Raw genomic sequence first — 19,518 nt, 5'->3', positions numbered from 1 at the left:
CCCCTGCTCTGTGTCTGTGATGCTCAGCTCAAGCCTGGGTCTCGATATGTGCAGGTTGAATAAGTAAAGAAACATGTTATATTTGTATGGGGCTATGGATTCGTGGCATGACTTCGGTTGTGGGGCAAAAAAATTCTCTCTATGCTACAATAGCCACTAAAATCTGAGCAATTTCATGATAATAAACATAAACCCAGAGGATCCTGGGAAGGTCCTTTCTTCCTGTATCTGAGCCCTTAGCCGAGTTCATGTAGGTACTTTTGGTCCTCAAATTCCAGAAGGTGTTTTTAATTTTTTTTTAAATATGGAACACTTCACTAATTTTCATGTTATCCTTGGGCAGGGGCCACACTAATCTTCTCTGTATGGTTACAACTTTTGTATATGTGTTGTCAAAGTGTGTACAGCTGAACCTTTTGTCCCTGGTTTCCTAGAAGCTCTCCCTAAGCACCGCCCTCTGCCCTGACTACCTCAGCTCAGGAAATCCTCTCTTCAGCCTCCAGTCCAGATTTGAAAAGACCTCTCCTATGGAGCCAGGTCATTAAAGAAGAATCTACTCATTATTTTCAATTATCATTTTTTCCCCCAAATATTCTCTTTCCTTTCATTCCTTCCACAGATACACAATGAGCGTCTACTATTTGTCAGGCTAGGACAATTCAGTAGATACAAGATAGTTCCTAACTCTAATTTTGGGGAAAAAGACAAATAAAACCAAGAGAACAAACAAATTAAATAATTACAAACTATGTTAAGTGCTCTGATGAAAATGAACGGTGATAAGGTAGAGAGCAATTGCCCTGTATGAGGCAGGAGATCAAGGGGAGCACTTTCTAGCTAATGTAGTCAAAGAGGACCTCACCGAGGAGATGACAAACTGAAACCTGTTAAAGGGTTAGTTTTGCAAAAAGCAACAGCCTAGTCAATGGCCCAGTGCCTGGACAGAGCTTGGAGAGAACCATAGAAATGACAGCAAGTCAATGTGGCCAGAGAAATAGCAAGGGTGGAGGAGAGATTGGTTGTTCTACGCAGGGCAGTGACATGATTACATTTACATTTAAAAAGTGCAATCTAGCTGCCCTGTTTTTCCAAAGTAAAATAAAGTCATTATTGCCTTCCTAAATAACAAATGTTAAGCATTCCTCTTTGGACCCAAGTCCCACTGGGAAAACATCTCAGACCCTTGGGGGGTGGCTGCAACTCCGACCTGGTCCCCTGAGGCAGAATACTGCTCCTCTCCACACCAGCAATTGGAATCCTTTCCTAGGAGCTAATGAGGAGAAGCGGAGTGGGGGGGATGAGTGCAAAGGCCCTGAGGCGGAAAGGAACCTGGCTTGTTAGAGGACCTGAAAGATGCTGAGAACTGAGAATATGGGAGAGCTGAATGCGTGCGAATGTGAGAGAGGAAAGTTAGGTACAGACTCTGAAGAGCCTGGCACACAGTGAAGATTTAGATCGTAATCTGAAGAACAGTGGGCAACGGGCTTTGAGCAGGGGATGGCTGTGAATATAGTTGCGTTTTGAAAAGCTCCCGCTGTCTGAGTGTGAATGTATTGGAAGGGGGAAGAGTAATTGGGTGGAGAGGACAACCATCATCTAGGAGAGAGGTGACGGTGGACTAGACTGGAGTGCTGGCAGCAGGATGGAGAGAAGTAGGAGGCTTCGAGATGCATTCAGGAGGCAAAATTAACAGGTGATGGATAGTGTCCAGTCCTGGGCTTCGTGTGATCACAGTGGATACGAGTGAGAGGGGACTTCGTGCTCCGGACCCGGGAGCAGGCCTGTTCCCGCGCCTCAGGGCAGTGGGCGTGTCCCGCCCGAGCCGTCGCCACGGTGATCGGGTGGGGCGGGGCCGAGGGCGGGGCAGCTGAGGCGCTGCGTCACTCGGTGGAGTCGATGGTGCGTGTGTGTGTGGGGGGCGGGGGATACGCTGGGCGCGTCCCCGGGGTCACGTGGTGCGCAGCACGCAGAGTCCTTCAGTCGGTTGGACCCGGAGCGGAGCAGGCGGAGCGGGGCTGTGAGGTGAGCTCGCGGCAAGGCGCGGCGAGGTGAAGCCGGCTGGCTGGGGCAGGGTCGGGTCGGGCCGGGAGCGTTGCGCGCGCGCTGTGCGGGCGGGGACGGTGACGGACGCCACCGCTGCTCCGGTCTCCTACCCGGCCCCGCTCCCCGCCTGGCCCGGCTCGCCCAGCCGGGAGGGAGGCCCGGGGACCGCTGCTGAGAGCGTGGCGGGCGTGCGAGCGGCGCCCAATCCCTAGGGCTGCCCGCAGGAGTGACGGTGGCTGCGGCCAATCAGCGACTCCCGAGGGGGCTGGACTGCGGGGTGCGGGGCCCGGGGCGCGGAGCGGGCCGTGTTGGGGGTGGGGTGTAAGCGCTAGGGCCGGAGCCTGAGCTGTGTGGCCCTCGAGAGCTCCACCAGCAACCCCTGCCGTTGCCTTGTGCTTTGGGAACGCGTTTTCTTTTATTGACTCTTTTATCCTATTCTGGGGAGCACACCCCTTTCTCAAGCGCCAGACTATGGGAGTGTCCCCTTTCTCTATAGTTTTTAGAAAATGTGGTCGGTGCACCCCCTTTCTTAAGCTCCAGCCCTGGGATGTTATCTAAATTTCCAAAGCCTGCCCAACTGAGGATGTATCCCTTGCCCCACGACCCCCAAACTGGGAGGACACTCCCTTTTCGAACCTCCAGTCTGAGTAAGCATCCCCTTTCAAATTTTGGGGTTCTTCCCATTAGCGAGTCTTAAATCTGGGGTCCAATAACCAAAGTTTTGGGGGTACTTATATTCGCACAAAATCGAGGAAGAATTCCCTTTTCCAGGCCCCAAATCTGGCAACGTGCTTTCCAGAATTTCTTAAATTTAGGGGCTGCTTCCTTTCCCTGCTCTTTCAAAATCTGGGAGTGCACCTCATTTTCAGAGTCTACCGAAAATGAGATCCAAATCCTGAAATTTTAGGATACATATTTGTATTTACACAAGGGAATTCACTGCTTTTTCCAGTCACTCTGTTCTTGGGGTTGCACCGTTTTTCATGAGTTCTCTAAATCCGACCACCTTATTTCCTGGGGGAGATTTTCATATCTGAAAGTGTATTTGTTTCCTGTGCCCTCCAGATGTACAGCATGCACTACTTTTGGTTACACAATTCTCAGGGTGCAGCCACCTTCCTGGTGCTTGTTAAATCTGGGATGGCGCACCTTTTTTCTGAGTTTGTTCATTTCCATACGATGGTCCATGGTTCCTGAGCTTTTTTGCCATCCAAGGTATTTTCTTTCCTCAGCTTCCTTCCCTCTTTGGAACCCTGTTTCCCTTTAGGTGCTCCCCCTGTCAGGGCAGTGCACCTATTTCTTCTTCCTTCCTCTGGTGAATAAATATCTTCAGCACCACACTTTCTCTGCTTCTGTGGCCTTTTTTCTGTGCACACTTCCTAGTCTTACCTCCTGAAGTCCCCTCCCCCTAGGGGAGGATCTCCCCGCCCATCCTAAAGGGGTTGCCTGCATGTTGTCTCCCATATGTCTGCTTTATCTTTTACTTTTCTGCTAACAGGAACTCTTTTCTCTTGGCTTGCCCTATCCCCGGGCATTTTTCTGGTTTCTTTCTTTCTTTGGACACTGCTCTGCTTACTGGTGGCTGTAAAGATTTTCCTTTTTCCTCCCCTTGCTCTGGAAGTGGCTTCAAGTCCAGGGCTGCCTGACTCCCCAGCACTGGATTTAAACTGGAAAGGAATCCCCCTTGCATTTCTTTGGTTATTCACAGGGCTCTTAATCCTCCTGGTGGTTTGCTTCCTATAAGATTCTGGTTAGATGGGTACTGTTTTCTCCTTTGCTTTATTTCCCTTCGTTAGAAAAAAACAAAACCAAAAAACCCTCAAGAGATTCTTTAGTCTTGCTTCCAACTCATATGGTTCCTCCCTACATTGGCTCTTTTCCTTCCTTTTATCAAGAAAGGAGGTCATTTGGAGGAATCTCTTGGTCACTCTTTTTTTGTTGTTGTTGTTCCTGGGGGAGAAGTGGGAGATGGATATTTACCTCTCCCCGTAATCCTCTCACTTATCTGCCAAGCCTTGCCCCCAACCCCCTCCTTAAAATCTGCAAATGTCTGAGACCTCTCCTCTCCTAAGAGCCTCTCAGTAGGTTCTTTCTTTTGTATTTCCCTCTGTCTTTCCAGATCTTACTCAGGGCTTCTCAGCGGGAACGAACCAGATTAATTTCTCCACAGCTGGAATCTCAAGTGCTTATGGGATAATGACACCTCTGACCTTTCTCCCTTTCGGGAAGTACTTGAGTGTGCAGCTGTATGAGGCCTCAGTGCGGGAGAGAGTTTGAGCCCGAGAAGCTACCCTGGCAGGACAAGGCAGAAAAATACTGCATTTTCAGGACCACGTCCTTCTGAATCTCATTTGAAGATTGGATGTTTGCCAAGCACCTGCTTCTTAGGGATGCTGGGGGATTTAATGATACTCCCAGGAACCTGTAGGAATTAATGGGGCTTGTGGTGAAGTGCTCTGAACTCAGTGTTGGAACTTGAATAAAATGAATCATTATTGTATTTTCAGAACAACTAAGCTGTTTTAAATTTGATGTGCATGAAAACGCTAGAGCTGTGTTATTTCAGGAAGTGAAATGGATCCCACATTTATATCATGTGGTCATTAGTAAGTACCAAATTCATTAAAAAACATTGGAGGTCTGTCTGAGCAGTACCTAATAAAATATGGTATACAGAAAGTGAACAGGTACTTTGTCTCTTATTTGCCTGTTTGGTACTCTATCTGTATAGTGCTATATATAGTCCACCCTTAAAGTATTCTGCACCAGTGCTGCTCAAACTTGAATGTGCAAATAAATCACCTGGGGTGGGGAGTGTCTTGCTAAAATGCTGATTCTAATCCAGTAGGTTTAGGGTGGGGCCTGAGTATATTCTTTTCTAATTCCCAGGTGATGTTAGTATTACTGAACTACACTTGAGTAGTTAGGTTCTGTGCACAAAGTTAAAGATTTCTCTTTGAAAATAGGAAGGTTGTGGTTAGCTTTAAGCTGGGATATTATTTTCCATTCTCTCTTTATCTAGACACGCATTCCTTAGAGTTTGTACAAGTCCCCTTTGGAGGACTACTATTTATATTCATTTGTAGTTATTCTAGCATTTAACTTTTAAAATCATGGCTGGAACTTCTCCAGGAGTTTGATACCTGTGTATTTTGTCAAATTTAAATGCTTAACGATTTCTTGGGACTTCCCTGGTGGCGCAGTGGTTGAGAATCCGCCTGCCAATGCAGGGGACATGGGTTCGAGCCCTGGTCCGAGAAGATCCCACATGCCGTGGAGCAACTAAGTCTGTGTGCCACAACTACTGAACGTGCATGCCACAACTACTGAAGCCCGCATGCCTAGAGCCCGTGCTCTGCATTAAGAGAAGCCACTGCGATGAGAAGCCTGCGCACCGCAACGAAAAGTAGCCCCCGCTCGCTGCAACTAGAGAAAGCCCTTGCGCAGCAACGAAGACCCAACGCAGCCAAAAACAAATAAATAAACAAATTTATGTAAAAAAATAAAAAAAAAGTAAATAAATGCTTAACTATTTCTTGATTGAAGGTAAACATAACTCTTGACATAAAATCATTCTAGTAAATCCCATGTAGTAATCAGCCAGCTTGCCTCTCTGGTTCCTCATCTATTACCCTACCATGGGTAGTGATTCTGAGATACTCCAAGTCAACAGGGTCACAGGTATTGGAATTTCCAAGGAGTCCTTCTCGATTTTCTAGGTCCTGGAAATGGGCCTGGGAGACGCAGGTGCCTGGACCCTGAATGGAAGCCACTGACTTGTCTCTGTATGGAGCTTCACAAAGGTGAATGCTGGTGGGAATATGACATTATTCTTTGGTGGGAATCATGGCTTATGATGCTCTCTCTCCTTTTGTATCCACATCTATTTTTAAGTCTTAGTGGGTTTTTCCTTTCTAAGTGTCTTAGGTCATCTGTACCTATTTCCCTGGCTATCACCTGTCGTGGCCTTTTCCCAGCATGATCCTATTCTGGGCCCTAATCAGGACAAACCTGAATGACTAGACTATTTTGTGTCCTGGTCCTCTCCCTTCCCCCCATCCCTCACATGAGTGTCAGATAGATCCTCTTCAGTAACGGATTTGATCTGGATTTGGCTCTAGTCCCAGCTCTTCCACTCACTGTGAGACCTCAGGCAAGTTACTTAATACTACTGGACCTCATTCTCCCCATTTGTAAAGTGAGGGGCTGATTATCTCCAAGGTCTACCCTGCTCTGAGCCTTTGTTCGTGCCTTGCTTAGAAACCCAGTGTCTGTGGGAGCTTGTAGCAGATCTGATTTCCTTCACGTGCTCTTTTGGGCATGCTGCCAATCATTTCCATGTCCGAGTCACTTCTGCCACTGCCTCTTTTCTAGCCGAGGCAGCCACCTTGTCTTCACACCCAGCTTCAGCATTCTTCTGCCTCCGTGTCCTCTGCCATTTCCATGCTTTATTTCATTCAGAACTGTCTAAGCTTCTCAAAGAAGTCTTCCTTGAATTCTCCATTCAGTGTTAGCTACTTCCCTGAATCACTAAGAGGGAGTCTGTAGTTGACATGCAATTTTGTTTATTTGGAAGTTCTCTTAGCTGATGTGTATTTTTAAAATGTTTTTCCCTCCTCCTCCCCCCAGCTTTCTTTTTTGCTTTGAATTAGCAGAGTAGGTAGAATGAAATTTAAAAATGAAGCAGGTAGTGTGCCTTTGGCTGGAGTTTGGGGAAAGTGAATGTAATGCGTTTAGCCATCTTCTCTCAAGGTCTCAAGGAAGTCAGCTAGCTGGTTCTTCATCCTGGATTTTAAAGGTGCTTAAACACCCTATCAAATTTGAAAGTGTATCCTAAGTTCAAACTTCATTTTTTTAAACAAATTTATTTATTTTATTAATTTATTTTTGGCTGCATTGGGTCTTCGTTGCTGCGCGTGGGCTTTCTCTAGTTGCGGCGAGCGGGGGCTACTCTTCCCTGCGGTGCGTGTGCTTCTTATTGCGGTGGCTTCTCTTGCTGCGGAGCACAGGCTCTAGGCATGTGGGCTTCAGTAGTTGTGGCTCGCGGGCTCTAGAGCGCAAGCTTAGTAGTTGTGGCGCACGGGGCCAGTTGCTCTGCAGCATGTGGGATCTTCCCAGACCAGGGATCGAACCCGTGTCCCCTGCATTGGCAGGTGGATTCTTAACCACTGCGCCACCAGGGAAGTCCCCAAACTTCATTTAAAAATTACTTCTAAATGCTCTTCCTTCTAGGAACACACTCAGCCACAAAACCTGACAAGAAGTTGCTAAGGACAATGATAAGAAATTTAAATTTTAAATAACTTCAGTGAGTAAAGCTAACAATTTGAGAACACCTGATTATTCTCAAGGGCAGCTGCTGATGTTACCTGGAAATCAGGGATCAAAGATGTATATAACCTCCTAATCCCCCTTCCTCATCTTTCTAGGAAGTGATGGGATGTTTACATGTTTCTTGATAAACGTTCTTTTTTTTTTTTTGATAAACATACTTTAAACCAAAATGTGTGTTTAGTCAGAGCCTCCTTGATTAGATTGTAAGCTTGGAGAGGGAGGATGCTGTCCCTGTCTTATTCATCTCAGCAACTGACCTTTACAGGTTGTTGATTAACTTTGGGGTAACCTGTTGAAAATTGAAACCTTGATTTGTAGTAATGCTGTGACAACTTTGCTAGATCTTGTGCTAGGTATCAACTGTCCTTTGCTTTCTTTGGCCAAATAATGGAAGAGGTGAGCTTGTAGAAATCCTGTAAAATTTTAGCAGCTGGGTATGAGTCACCAAACATAAATAGGGCAGTTGTATGAAAGGGAGGTGGTTCCTGAATCAGTGGACTTAGGGGAAGGAAGAAGAGGAGGGGCCTGGGAAAGGATTTTAAATGATGGTTTTATTTGATAAGAGCTTTTCCCTTGTCAGGAACATAATCCTAAGATTTTAAAGACTGACTCCCAGGCATCTTAGATGATGTAAGAGGTCTCATCTTGTCCTAGTAGAGACCTGATTTTCAAGAGGTCTCTTTTTCCTGTGGAAAAGGCACATGGCTAGGTGGATTGACGTGCCTTCCTTGCTTATACAGGTGCTGGGATTTATAGGTTGTGGAACCCTAGCCTGGAAATGTGGGCATTTAAGTTAGCATTTTTTGGAGCACTCTGTTAGGTCTTATTGAATCTTTACAATTTTTCCATTATCCTCATCTAATAGACAAGAAAACTGAGATTAAGTAATTTATTTGTCCAAGGTCATTTGGCTAATGACCCAGGTTGCTTTGCCTGCAAGCCTGGTGCTCTTACATCCTCCTCTCTACAGCTGCCTTACCTTTCTCCCTCAAGGTTTGAATAAGTCACATTAGTCACAATATCAAACAGGTGGCAGCCTGGAACGCAGGACTGAGGCACTGTTGAGACAAGAGGTGGCCTTGCCACCTCATCTCAGATTCTGTTCCTGACCATGTAAACATCCCTTAATTGTAAAAGCCAAACTCTCCTAGCTGAGGCTGCATTTCTCCCCTTCTTGATGCCCTGGTGCATGGCTGGTTTGGTCTGCTTGACAGTCTGTAAGTCTCATGGAGTGGTGAATGCTGTCCAAAGTGCTTTGATGAGTAGGACGTCGGTCATGCTGTGACCTATATGAGAATTATACATCTGCAATTCAGAAAGGCAAGATAGTTTAAGAGGCCACCTTTCATGTCCAGGCTGCGTGGTATGTGGTGATGAAGGACCAGAATTTGGAGGCAGAATGCCCGAGTTTGCATTCTAGCATCTGCCACTCTGTTGGGGCTACATGTCACTTGGGCGTGGGGCTCAAATGTCTAGGGACTCTCCCTGTAGCACAGACGTTGGAGGCAGACTTCCAGCATGGCAAGTTTCTAACATATCTGGACCTCTGTTTTCTTTCTCAAGTATCATCATAACTACCTCACATCTATCATTGTAAGTATCAGTAAATGTTACCCTTTTCTCTCCATTTCCTAATCTGTAAAATGGGAATAAGAAAATCTAATTTATAAGATTATTAAAACTTGGTGAGCTGTGAAGAGTTGAGTATATGTTACCATTATTTTGTTTTATTCCTCTTACAAAATGTTTGTAAAATCCCCTATATTATTGTGGTTTTTTTTATAATTGAAGTATAGTTGATTTACAATGTTGTGTTAATTTCTGCTGTACAGCAGTGATTCAGTTATACATATATATACATTCTTTTTTTTATATTCTTTTCCATTATGGTTTATCATAGAATACTGAATATAGTTCTCTGTGCTATACAGTAGGACCTTGTTGTTCAAAGGCCTTATTTTTTTCAATTTTCTAATTTTTTTGGCCGCGTCTTGCAGGATCTTAGTTCCCGGACCAAGGATCAAACCCGGGGCCCCCTATCCACTGGACTGCCAGGGAATTCCCTCAAAGGCCTTACTTTTAAACGCAATATAAATACAGTGGGTTTTGGAGGAGGTCCTGTTTCTCAAATCCCAGCTCTTCCTCCTAGCCAGGTGACCATCAGCAAGTTATTTGCTCTAAGCCTCCTTTCCCTCCTCTGTAAAATGGGATAATACTGCTAACTTCTCTGCATTGTTGGGAATGAGATATTTGTCAAGGATTTAGCCTGTGGTGAAAACTCAGTAAAAGCCACTTTCTGGTGTTAATAATAAAGAGCAGGAACAAAAGTTAATACTTAAAGAATAAGGTAATTAATTGACTGTTAAATAATTTTTATTTATCTTTAAAGCCCCATGGGCAGTGAATCAGTTGTAACTTAGGAAAATGTCTTTGGAGGTCCCCTGGGGTAATGACTCTATCTCCAAATTATTTTCATTTGTAATATAGTGATGCCTCAATTAAGGAATCCTGTAAGAACAGTTTAGTCAGGTATATTTAAAAAAAGATTCCCTTCCCTAAAAGGAACCCACACAAACCTGCTCCAGAGCTGCCTTCCGCCATTTATAGGCTGGTACAGCTTTTCTTAGACTCCAGGGGCAGAATTGTGGTCTGTTTTCAGGGGCCTTGTCCCCTGTGCTTTGCCTTCCTCCCCCTTCCCCCATGGAGTGATAACAGTTCCTACATTTACCTGTGGATAGCATTTCTCAAAGAGCCTCCATATCATTGTCTCCTTGAATCCCTACATCCCTTAAGGTGGGTGATACAGGTCTCTTTCCTATCTTTCTTCCTGTTTTGCCAATAAGGAAGCTGAGGTTATCTCATTTAACAAGCATCTGACTGCTAAGTAAGGGCGCTGCTTGTTAGTTGCTGGGGGTGCGTATGAGGAGTTAAATGCCTGAGGAGAGATAGGCTCAGAAACAGGCAATTTCAATGTAGGGTGCTGGGTTGTGGTCCAGATGGCAGGCAAGGCTGCCATGGGCGAATAATGGAGTGGGCCCTGGCCCAGCGCCCTTGGCGAGGTGCTGATGGCTGAGCCCAGTCTGAAGGACCAGGCAGAGGAAGCAGCACTGCAAGGAGTCTTGGTGTGTGGGCGGCATGAGGGCTTATTGTGTGCTAGACTCTGTGCTAAGTAATTTTTATCTTCACAGCACCTGTATGAAGGTATGAAGTAGGTACTGGTACTGTCCCCATTTTACAGATAAGGAGCCTGAGGCTCAGAGAGGAAATGACTTGTGCAAGGTTATCTGGAAAATGGTGGAGCTGGGGTCCAAACCCAGGCAGTCTCATTTCGGAGTTCTGGCTCATAACCACCATACGCCGCTGGCCCTCTGCTGAGCTTGTCTGCTCCTCTCCTTGTAAGCTCCCGTTTCTAACAACCCCCGTTTTGGTTTGGTCATAATGGCTAGCTCACTGATGGCCTTGATGCTGCACTAGTAGTTTGAAGTCTGTTCTGTAGGGGAACTACTGAGCTTTTTTTTTTCTTTTTTCTTCATTTGAGATATAATTGACATATAACCTGAAGTGTTTTAAACAGAGGAGTCTTATTAGATTTGTGCTTTAGAAATACTACTGTAGCAGCATTGATGAATAGTAGCCACAGTGCAGTAGTTGGCTAGTCAGATTACCTGGGTTCAGCTCCTTGTGCCAATACTTGGTAGCTTTGTCATTTGGGCAGCTTACTTTCTGAACCTTAGTTTTTGCACCTCTGAAACAGGGATAATAGTAATCCTCATTACAAACCTGTGAGGTAGATGCTAAATGAGACGATGTGTATGTAAAGCACTTAGAATACTGTATGTCATAAAATAAGCACTCAGAAGTCAGTTTGTAAGACAATATTGATTTGGATCTGGGGAGGATGTGGCTGGAGGTTTTGAGCTCCATTGAGAGTTGTTGCGGTAATTGGATTAGAACTGATGGGGACCTGAACTCGGCAACCACTGGGCAATGGGAGAAACCTAGAAGTAGATGTGACAAAATGGTGACTGAGAGTGAGATGCAAGGGTGATGCCCATGTTTCTAGCTTGACACATTGGCCAGTCTTGGAGCCTTGAACTGTGATGGGGAGAAAAGGAGAAGGAACTTGTGAGGATAAGATGATTAGCTCAGTGAGGTTGAGTAATATGCCAAAGGTCATTTAGCAAATATATTCTGGAGTCAAGCCTGGGCACTAGGCCCTTTCCATTGTTTCTGGGAAGATCTGCTGATTTAACCAATTCATTCTCAGTAATTCGGAATGAACCTGTGTTTGCTGTCTGTCTGAATTTTAATTGTGTAAGGAAAAGGTTGGCTCTTAGAGAAAGTATTTCAAGTATCTGGGAAGAGGGCAAGGGAATTTTTTGGGGGGGCCTTTTTCTTCCTGACTCCTTACTTTCCTCCCCTCTTCCCTTTGTTTCCTTCCTTACCCTTTCAAGTGAAAGAGGCTAATTCAGCTCTTTTAGTGTGACTTGGGCAAGGGCCTGAAGGAGTGGTAATGGTTGGCTTTAGACCCAGTCTTCTTTTTTTTTTTTTTAATTATTTGCTTTATTTATTTATTTTTAAATTGTATTTATTTATTTGTTTATGGCTGTGTTGGGTCTTCGTTTCTGTGCGAGGGCCTTCTCCAGTTGCGGCAAGTGGGGGCCACTCTTCATCGCGGTGCACCGGCCTCTCACTATCGCGACCTCTCTTGTTGCGGAGCACAGGCTCCAGACGCGCAGGCTCAGCAATTGTGGCGCACGGGCCTAGTCGCTCCGCGGCATGTGGGATCTTCCCAGACCAGGGCTCGAACCCGTGTCCCCTGCATTGGCAGGCAGACTCTCAACCACTGCGCCACCAGGGAAGCCCTATACCCAGTCTTCTTTCTGTGTTGTTGAGGAGAGGATAGTGATGGAGGGGCCCTTGCTCCTACTTGAACCAACTTGTCACTTCCCTAGGACTAAAGATACGCTCTTTTATGTTCTTTGTATTGGATACTATTTGTTAATATTGCATAATAATATTGACTGTAATCCTTTGTGTCTGATGTCCTTTTTGCTAGTGCTACTACTATCACACAGCCATTTTATCACCAATATTGAATATTTAGTGTGTACTGTGCTAAGCACTTGACATCCGTTAGCTCGCTTATCCTCAGAATCCCAGGACGTAGGGGTTATTAATCTGCTTTTATAGATGGGCAAACAGAGGGAGGCTCAGTGATTTTTCTCATCTTCACTTAGCCAGCAATGAGTGGAGCCAGGATTCCCCAGAATCTGAGTCTGAAACCTGTCTGCTCCCATCCCTAAGTACTCCCTGGCCTTCCTCCAAGACAGAACTTTGGCAGAGTCCCCTTGGAAGCTTCCTCCTGTGAGAGGTAGGTGTCACTGGACCTGCTGATATTGTTTATGCTTTTCTGTAACAGTGGTGAGGGCTGCAGGGAGCATCTCCACCTCCTAGGCTCAGGGCTGTGAGGGGAAAGGAGCTCATTCCTTCCTGAGGCACCTTGCTTCTAGGACTTCCCCTCTACCTAGAATTCTCTTCCTCTGGATCTTCACATGGTTGTCTCCTTGTCATTTATTTATTTTAAAGGTAGATTATCTATCTATCTCCTTGTCATTTATTTATTTTAAAGGTAGACTTATTTATTTATTTGTTTGTTTATATTTTTATGGCTACATTGGGTCTTCGTTGCTGTGTGTGGGCTTTCTCTAGTTGTGGCGAGCAGGGAGTACTCTTGGTTGCGGTGTGCAGGCTTCTCATCGCGGTGGCTTCTCTTGCTGCGGAGCACGGGCTGTAGGCGCGCCGGCTTCAGTAGTTGTGGCTCGCGGGCTCTAGAGCGCAGGCTCAGTAGTTGTGGCGCATGGGCTTAGTTGCTCTGAGGCATGTGGGATCTTCCCGGACCAGGGATCGAACCTGTGTCCCCTGCATTGGCGGGCGGATTCTTAACCACTGCACCACCAGGGAAGTCCCTCGCCTTGTCATTTAGATCTCTGCTCAGACCTCAGCTCCTCAGAGTTCTTTCTAACAGCCTTATCTAAAGTGGTCCTGCTGTGTCACTGGCTCACATTGTTTTGTTGGGTTTTCCCCCACAGAACATAGCCTCCCAGAAATGATCTTATTTGTATTTGTGTTTATCATGTTCCTGCCTTCCCCACTAGAGAACAGGGCCGGGGGTGTCTCATCCTCCCAGCATCTATCTCCAGCACCTGGCACATAGCAGGCACTCAGTAAATATTTATTGAATGAAGGAGGCATAAAGATGGTTTGTTTTTTGTTTTTTTTTAAATTTGGGAAACATTTTTCATTTATTGATAGAACACCAAAAGCATAAACAGTAAGAGAATAAATGGACAAATAAGACTCCATTAAAGCTGAAAACTTTTTCTCTGGAAAAGCTACTGAAATGAGAAGACCAATTCTGGATGAAAATAATGTCAGATATTTCCATTAGAGGACCTTAATCAATAATCCATGAAGAAATGTCAAAACTCAGTAATTAAGATGACAAATCATATGAACAGAAATTTCAAAAAACTATGAATGGAAATTATCACATGAAAAACCACTCAACATCATGTCAATAGGGAAATACTAGTTAAAATCACTAGATACCACTATACACCTCTTATATCACTGAAGTTAGAAAGCCTGACCATACCAAGTGTTGATAAGAATCTAAAGAACAGGAACTGACGTCTGGTGCTTCTGGTAAGACTGTATCAGGATACTACCACTCTATGAAAGTTTGGCTGCATATAAGTTAAATTTTCACTTCCTCTATGACACCTAATCTATATGTTGCTAGATATTAACTCAAGTGAAGGAAAGCATAAGTTTGGAGGGCATTTCTCCAGTGTGAACTTTCTTGTTTTTTATGAGCCTGGAGCTGCCTGCAAAGAACTACACTCAAGGTTTTTCTCTAGTATGGATTACCTGGTGGACAATAAGACTTCTTCTGTAGACAAAGGCTTCTCCACATTCACTGCACATATAAGGCCTTTCTCCAGTGTGGATTCTCTGGTGGACAACAAGACTTCCTCTGTAGACAAAGGCTTCCCCACATTTACTGCACGTATGAGGCCTTTCTCCAGTGTGGATTCTCTGGTGCTCAAGAAGACTTGTTTTGTAACTGAAAGGCTTGCCACATTCATTGCAATTAAAAGGCTTTTCTCCAGTGTGGACAGTTTGGTGCCGAACAAGTGTATACTTGAGCTTGAAGGCTTTCCCACATTGATTACACTCATAGGGTCTTTCTCCAGTGTGGATTCTCTGGTGCTCAACAAGTTTAATTTTGACCTTGAAAGCTTTCCCACATTCACTGCACTCATAAGACCTTTCTGCAGTGTGAACATTCTGGTGTTTACTGAGGGCAGAGCTGCTTGTAAAGAACTTCCCACATTTACACCCATAAGCCTTTTCTCTGGTGTGAATTCTCTTATGCACAACAAGACTTCCTTTGTAGACATAGGCTTTCCCACATTCACTGCACATATAAGGCTTTTCTCCAGTGTGGATTCGCTGGTGATCAAGAAGCCTTTTTTTTGAAGATGAATGACTTCCCACATTTGCTACACCCATAAGGCTTTTCTCCAATATGGATCCTATGATGCACAAGGAGATTTTTTTTGTAAAGGAAGGGCTTCCCACATTCACTGCTCTTAGGATTTTCTCCAGTGTGGACTTTTTGGTGCTGAACAAGTGTATCCTTTTGAAGGAAGGCTTTCCCACATTGATTACACTCATAGGATCTTTCTCCAGTGTGGATTCTCTGGTGCTCAACAAGTTTATATTTGTGGGCAAACACTTTCCCACAATTACAGCACTCATAAAGCCTTTTTCCTGTATGAACCTTCCTATGGTGAGTAAGACTGGAGGTGAGTCTAAAGAACTTCCCGCAGTCACTGCACTCATAAGGTTTTTCACCAGTGTGAACTCTCAGGTGGTCCGTGAATTTATACTTCTTACTGAAGGCTTTGCCACATTCGCTGCACTCGTAATGCCCTTCCCCAGGGTGAGAGACCTCCCTGCTCTGCCTGCTTGTACCTGGGTGCTCTCCATAGTGGGAGGGCTGGTGTGGGGGAAAGCCCAAGCTGCCTAGGAAAGCCTTCTCAACCTCTCCGCATGTGAACATATTGACGGGTAAAAAGACTTTGCAGCTCGTCACAAGCAAGGCCCCATTCTCCTCGCTTCTGAGGTGTTTCTCTCCAATGGGCTGCTTCTGGTGCTGCTGTAGGTGAGAAGTGAACATTTTCCCACAGGCCCCAGAAGAGGACGGTTTCAGCACAGGATGCACTCCTTGGTGCTCAGCCAGGTACAAAACATCTTTCTCTACCAGGGCACCCGTATCCGAAGTAAGAGTCTTCAGGATAGATGGGTCTGGATTTGGATTCCTGTCTTGTGTCACTAGTTCTACAGAAACACATTGTTCAGAAGCAGCCTCCTCAGTACCTACTGCACGCCAACACCCCAGGGAGGCTATAAGTGACAGGTTCTCCAGCATCACGTCACAGTAGAGGAGTCTCTGAGCATCGTTAAGGAGACCCCACTCCTCCTGGGAGGACACAGCCACATCCTCAAAGATCACATGGCCCTGTCCAGGGACCATAAATGCTGCTGCTACCATGGGAACCTGGGGCGGGTCCTGTAGCATGCTGGTTGCCACAGCGCGGCGGGATAATGGTGGTAATGTGGCCCGAAAATTCCGGAAGCAGGTTCCGCATCCCGCTCACTCCCGCGGAGTGTGGACGGCGTCCCCTCGAGCTTTTTCCAGTTTCCGTTACCTGGGCTGCACCCAGTGATCTAGAGCTTTGGGTCCTGCAGACGCAGCAAAGGCTGCCAAACCGCCGCCAACAGAAAGACACCGCAAAGATGATTTTTTTAAACATTTAAAAAAAAATTTTTATTCATTTATTTTTGGTTGCATTGGGTCTTTGTTGCTGCGCGTGGGCTTTCTCTAGTTGTGTTCTCCAGTTGCGGCGAGCAGGGGCTACTCTTTTGTTGCGGTGCGCGGGCTTCTCATTGCGATGGCTTCTCTTGTTGCGGAGTACGGTCTCTAGGCGCATGGGCTTCAGTAGTTGTGGCTCGTGGGCTCTAGAGCGCAGGCTTAGTAGTCGTGGTGCACGGGCTTAGTTGCTCCACGGCATGTGGGATCTTCCCGCACCAGGGCTCGAACCCTTGTCCCCTGCATTAGCAGGAGGATTCTTAACCACTGTGCCACCAGGGAAGCCTGAGGCATAAAGATTTAAGCTGGTCTTTCACTTGCAGTGTCCCTCAGTTTGAAAGGCACCATCACCCTTTAATGGAGGTTGAATTGCAAGCCTGGTGTAAGCACTATTAGATTATTGTAAAGCCTGTTCTGTAGTTTCTGGTGGTTGACATTCTTTCTAGAGTTTATTTTCCCTTAACCCTGTCTAGAGCCGACTCATTGAAAGATCTTGTTCCATGCCCACCTATCACAAATTCTTTGTTACTTTGAGCCCTCAGTACCTGTCCCCGAGCACAATGCAGTTGCTGAGACAGGACCTCCAGTTACCATGGCTGCAGTACTCTTAAACCTCTCCCAAAATAAAATCCAGGGTCCATGTCAGTACAACATTAAATATAAATGCATTATGAATTCAGAAAATTCTGCTGCCGTTTTTTGAGTACCTACTTTGTGCTAGACATATAGGGGCTTTGCAAATCTTTCTTTCTTTTTTTTTTTTGCTATGCTGCACAGCTTGTGGGATCTTAGTTCCCTGGCCAGGAATCGAACCCACAGTCCCTGCAGCGGAAGCGCGGTCTTAACCTCTGGACCGCTACAGAAGTCCTGCAGATCTTTTCCTTTTAGCACCCGAGATAGGGGCCATTAATCCTCATTTGATGAGTTACAAAAGAGAATCCGAAGATGTAGCTCATAGACTAACGTGTGGTAGTGGTTAAGAATCTGGAGCTGCAGGGCCTAGATTCAAATCCTGGCTCAGCCCCTTTCTATATGGGTGTCCTAGGGTGTCCCTCACTTTTCCCTGTTCCTCTCTGTTTTATCTTTACAACGAGGATTAATAATAGTACTTGTCTTTGTGGTGGTTGTAAGGATTACATGACTTAACATTTGTAGAATTAGTTATTATTACTATTATCAGTGTTTCTTATGTAGGTCTTGTTCTGCTCTCCTTTTGTAAGGTTGGTTCACATCTTTATCATTTTAGTAGCTGAGTAACATTCTTTATTTAATTTATTAGGCATCTGTTGAGTATCAGTCATTCCTTTCCCTAATGGAGCTTAAAGTGTAGACCTACTACATTAGGTTTTATTTAAATATTCTCTTACTATTATTATTTTTAATATTTTTATTTATTTTTTGGTTGCTTTGGGTCTTCATTGCTGCGCGCGGGCTTTCTCTAGTTGCGGCGAGCGGGGGCTGCTCTTCATTGTAGTGTGTGGACTTCTCATTGCCGTAGCTACTGTTGTTGTGGAGCACGGGCTCTAGGCATGCGGGCTTCAGTAGTTGTGGCTCGTGGGCTCTAGAGCGCAGGCTCAGTAGTTGTGGTGCACGGGCTTAGTTGCTCTGCAGCACATGGGATCTTCCCGGACCAGGGATTGAACCTGTGTCTCCTGCTTTGGCAGGCGGATTCCTAACCAATGTGCCACCAGGGAAGTCCTTCTCTTATCATTAAACATGTAAGTTATATTTAGCTTCCCCAGCATCGTATGTAAAGAGCTATTGTTTTTTTCTCATTTTCACAAATGATTTATTTTTATCCTGGATTGTATCCTTCTGATTGAAATTACTGACTCCAAGTGTAGAAGCAGTTTTACAGCTTGTTCCTTTCTTCCAGATTGAGGTATAAAAAGATGGCCATGGTCAGGGCCTCAGGCAGTGGGTCAAGTGTTCCAGTTTTCTCACAGCTGGGCCATTCTTAGGTGTTGTCCTTTCTGAAAGATTAAATATTTCTGCTTGCTATATAATGGTGTAATAATTCTGTCACAGCATTTGAAAAGCATCCAATTGCTTCATCTTCCTGTATTCAAACTATGTTTATGTTTAAAGGCATGAGTATAAGCATAGCATGGACTTTGGTAAGGGAAAGAGGAAGGGCCTTCAAGAAATGGTTTGTCTACCTCTTGGAAAATCCTGTTACCTGGGGTAAGAGACATGTCTCCTGCCTTGGAGGACCTTGAAAGCAGTTAGCCCCTCTGAACCTCAGTTTCCTTTCTGTACGATGGGAATATCACATTTAGTCCTAACTACATCATTTGGCAGTTGTGTAGGTCCAGAAAATAGTGTAAGGATGAAAGCCTTTTACATATTTAAATAATCTATTTTTTAAAAATATGAAGAAATATAAAGAAGTAATTCAAAATTAAAATATTACCAAGTAGATAATCCCTGCTGACAATTAAAGTAAAAACAAAGAAGTACATTATTTTTTTAATGTATTTTAAAAATTAATTAATTAATTAATTAATTAATTTATGGCTGTATTGGGTCTCCATTGCTGCGCGTGGGCTTTCTCTAGTTGCGGTGACCGGGCTTCTCATTGTGGTGGCTTCTTTTTGTTGTGGAGCACAGGCCGTAGGCGTGTGGGCTTCAGTAGTTGTGGCGTGTGGACTCTAGAGCACAGGCTCAGTAGTTGTGGTGCACGGGCTTAGTTTCTCTGCGGCATGTGAGATCTTCCCGGACTAGGGCTTGAACCCGTGTCCCTCGCATTGGCAGGCAGATTCTTAACCACTGAGCCACCAGGGAAGCCCCAGAAGTACATTCTTATGGTTAAAAAATTCTAACAACACAGAAGGGTAAAAAATGAGAAGTCAAATTTTCATGCTCTATTCCTTTCATTAAGGGAACTACTTAAAACAGTTATTTTCTTCCTTCCAAGAAATAATTTTATGCATATACTATAATAGATCTGTCTGTTTGCATTAAAGAGATAATACCAGACACAGGCCTCTACATCATGCTTGTTTTATTTGACAATGTATCTTGTAGATGGCTCCATATCAGCATCTACAGATTGCCATTTTTAAAAAATTTAATTAATTAATTAATTAATTAATTTTTGTCTGCATTGGGTCTTCGTTGCTGTGCGCAGGCTTTCTCTAGTTGCGGCGAGCAGGGGCTAGTCTTTCACTGCGGTGCGCAGGCTTCTTATCGCGGTGGCT

General features: G+C 44.9%; 3 protein-coding genes and 1 non-coding gene across 8 annotated transcripts in view; 1 reads left to right on the top strand and 3 right to left on the bottom strand.

Moving 5' to 3' along the window:
* Positions 1-298: 298 nt before the first annotated feature.
* Positions 299-405, bottom strand: LOC118882153. Its single transcript, XR_005016704.1, has one exon. It is a non-coding gene; the product is annotated as a U6 spliceosomal RNA (small nuclear RNA).
* A 1,518-nt stretch (positions 406-1,923) lies between these two features.
* Positions 1,924-19,518, top strand: part of PHF20 (PHD finger protein 20) — a 138,386-nt gene continuing 120,791 nt past the window's right edge. For 3 of the 5 annotated variants that reach the window (XM_036824328.1, XM_036824327.1, XM_036824323.1), the window contains exon 1: positions 1,924-2,022. The gene's annotated coding sequence lies outside the window, so the exon portion shown is untranslated. Of the gene's footprint in view, positions 2,023-5,762; positions 5,847-19,518 lie in introns of all 5 variants that reach the window. The other 2 variants (XM_036824326.1, XM_036824325.1) reach the window with 2 other exon arrangements.
* On the bottom strand, positions 14,284-14,868 carry LOC118880982 (zinc finger protein 3-like). The gene has a single exon (XM_036825229.1). It carries the CDS (start codon positions 14,866-14,868, stop codon positions 14,284-14,286), a length of 585 nt encoding a protein of 194 aa, XP_036681124.1.
* LOC118880981 (zinc finger protein 256-like) lies at positions 14,903-16,027 on the bottom strand. Its single transcript, XM_036825228.1, has one exon. The coding sequence runs from the start codon at positions 16,025-16,027 to the stop codon at positions 14,903-14,905; it is 1,125 nt and encodes a 374-aa protein (XP_036681123.1).

The sequence above is a fragment of the Balaenoptera musculus genome, chromosome 15 (assembly GCF_009873245.2).
Source record: "Balaenoptera musculus isolate JJ_BM4_2016_0621 chromosome 15, mBalMus1.pri.v3, whole genome shotgun sequence".
NCBI lineage: Eukaryota > Metazoa > Chordata > Mammalia > Artiodactyla > Balaenopteridae > Balaenoptera > Balaenoptera musculus.
Note: the sequence above shows the minus strand (reverse complement) of the source record. Positions and strands in the feature narration are given on the sequence as shown.